The sequence below is a fragment of the Phalaenopsis equestris genome, unplaced genomic scaffold (genome assembly GCF_001263595.1).
Source record: "Phalaenopsis equestris unplaced genomic scaffold, ASM126359v1 Scaffold197090, whole genome shotgun sequence".
NCBI lineage: Eukaryota > Viridiplantae > Streptophyta > Magnoliopsida > Asparagales > Orchidaceae > Phalaenopsis > Phalaenopsis equestris.
Window position 1 is genome coordinate 1 of NW_018217039.1, and position 1,821 is coordinate 1,821.

Genomic DNA, 1,821 nt, shown 5'->3' on the forward strand with positions numbered 1-1,821 from the left:
ACTAATGATCCTAGTAACTGCTCCGAGCGGATCCGTGCTTTTCAGAACTACACTGAATACTCATCGTAGATGCCACCGTTGTTCTTCGCGCAGAAAGTCATTCGGTCTTCGGATTTTTGGTTTTGTGTCCAAAAGTTTAATGCATCGGATGTCAGAGATTCATGCTCTAAAGGCGTCGTTGATCACCAATCCCGATGATTTCGCCGTGGGAAAATACGTTGGAGAGTACGGGTTCATGAACGTTACCAGGTTTGCTATTTTGTCTTCTTTCCTTTTCTTATTCGCCCATTTTCTTGCATTTTGAACTGATTTATCTCATTAAGTTGCAGATTTTGAGAAATTGGCTGGATGCTTCATTTGTTACTTGCTGTTCACTTCTGTTTTTTCAAGTATTAAAAGTAACATTGAAATGCTGCAGTTATTCATCTTTTCAACCTGGAGGGCCTTCTGATGCTAGAAACATTGAAGTACCAGGTGTTGGATATTCTTCGGAAGACATTGAGCGTTTAAGAATCCAAGATGTTGGAGAAGGCAAAGTGAAAATTAGGTGCTTTTTCTCTTCCTGCATTGCAATAATCGTTATATGTTTACTCTTTCATCATGGTGCTTCTACATTCCCCAAAAAACAATTTTGTAATACTGCATTTGGGGCCCAATTCCTTTGGTAGACCAATCAAAATGGGGGGTGACATTATAGTTTTATTTTGAATGAGTTTTTCTTGTTCCACCTATTAAAAAGTAGATGTATCTCAGTTTAATGTAGCATTTTTTTAAGGAGTGTATCATTATTCTTTCTATATCATAATTTACCGTTTTCCCTTATTAAACTATATTGATAATATCTAAACATCTTATTTTAGGCTTTACGAGGGAAGAGTTGTTCAAGGTCCATTAAAGGGAGTCCGAGTGATTTTTAAGGTACAAATCTATGCCTATAACTCTAGCGATATTCATATAAAGCATTGAATTTTTACTTGAAACAGGGTATATTGGTTAAGTGCCCTGGCAATATCTTTTTTTTTTCTGTTCATTAAAAGAAAATGATTTTAATATGGTTGTTTTTGTTGTGCATTAGAGTATTGGTGTGAGAAGGCATCCACCTATGAGTTTTATTCTCCAAATAATTTGAAATTTTCGTGCAAATGCAACGGCATGTTGTACAAACCATGTTTTTTAGATGTGTCACATTCATTGAAGATTCGAATAGCCCCTCATCTTCTTTGTAATTGCAATTCTTTGTGTTTGTTTCATACCTTGTATGAATATAAATACAGTTCTTAAAAGCTGATTTATTGATGAAGGTAGGTGAAATTAAGTGCATGTAAGCATTGTAATATTGCAGCTGGGCAGTTATAGAAAATTATCCAACAAGATAAATAGACATTCTATGAATGCTGCGATTTTCACTAAAAAAAAAAAGAAGATAAAGAAAAAAAAAGAAAAAGAATAAAAGAGAACTTTTGAAGAAGTTATTTGTCTGTAAGATTGCTCTCGAAGCTTCACAGCTCTGCCTCATTTCCTGAAAAGACTTATGAAGGTTTATCCTGGACGACGTGCTGGTGGCATTGAAGCAGATATGATGGCTGCTAATGAGCTGAAATGTCATTCTTTCCTTCAAGTAAGGAAACCACTAAGTGAATATTTATATATTATTCCAATTTTTTTTTCTATGATTAGCCGATATGGCATGCCAAGTGTAGCTTTCATGAACTAATTCAATTGGAATGCATCTTGCAGGAAGATTCAAAATTTATATGTGAAAACATCCAGATCTTATTAGGAGGTTTCGAGACTAGAACTGGAGAGCAGGTTTGATATATA

The 1,821-nt window shown here is 34.9% G+C and overlaps 1 protein-coding gene across 1 annotated transcript; it reads left to right on the top strand.

The window, feature by feature from the left end:
• Nucleotides 1-6: 6 nt before the first annotated feature.
• Nucleotides 7-1,809, top strand: LOC110035276 (the record flags this gene model as incomplete). Its single annotated transcript, XM_020739507.1, has 5 exons — nucleotides 7-249; nucleotides 419-547; nucleotides 861-918; nucleotides 1,538-1,618; nucleotides 1,738-1,809. Coding segments are annotated over exons 1-5 (450 nt in total), but the record flags the coding sequence as incomplete, so codon positions are not given.
• Nucleotides 1,810-1,821: the final 12 nt, after the last annotated feature.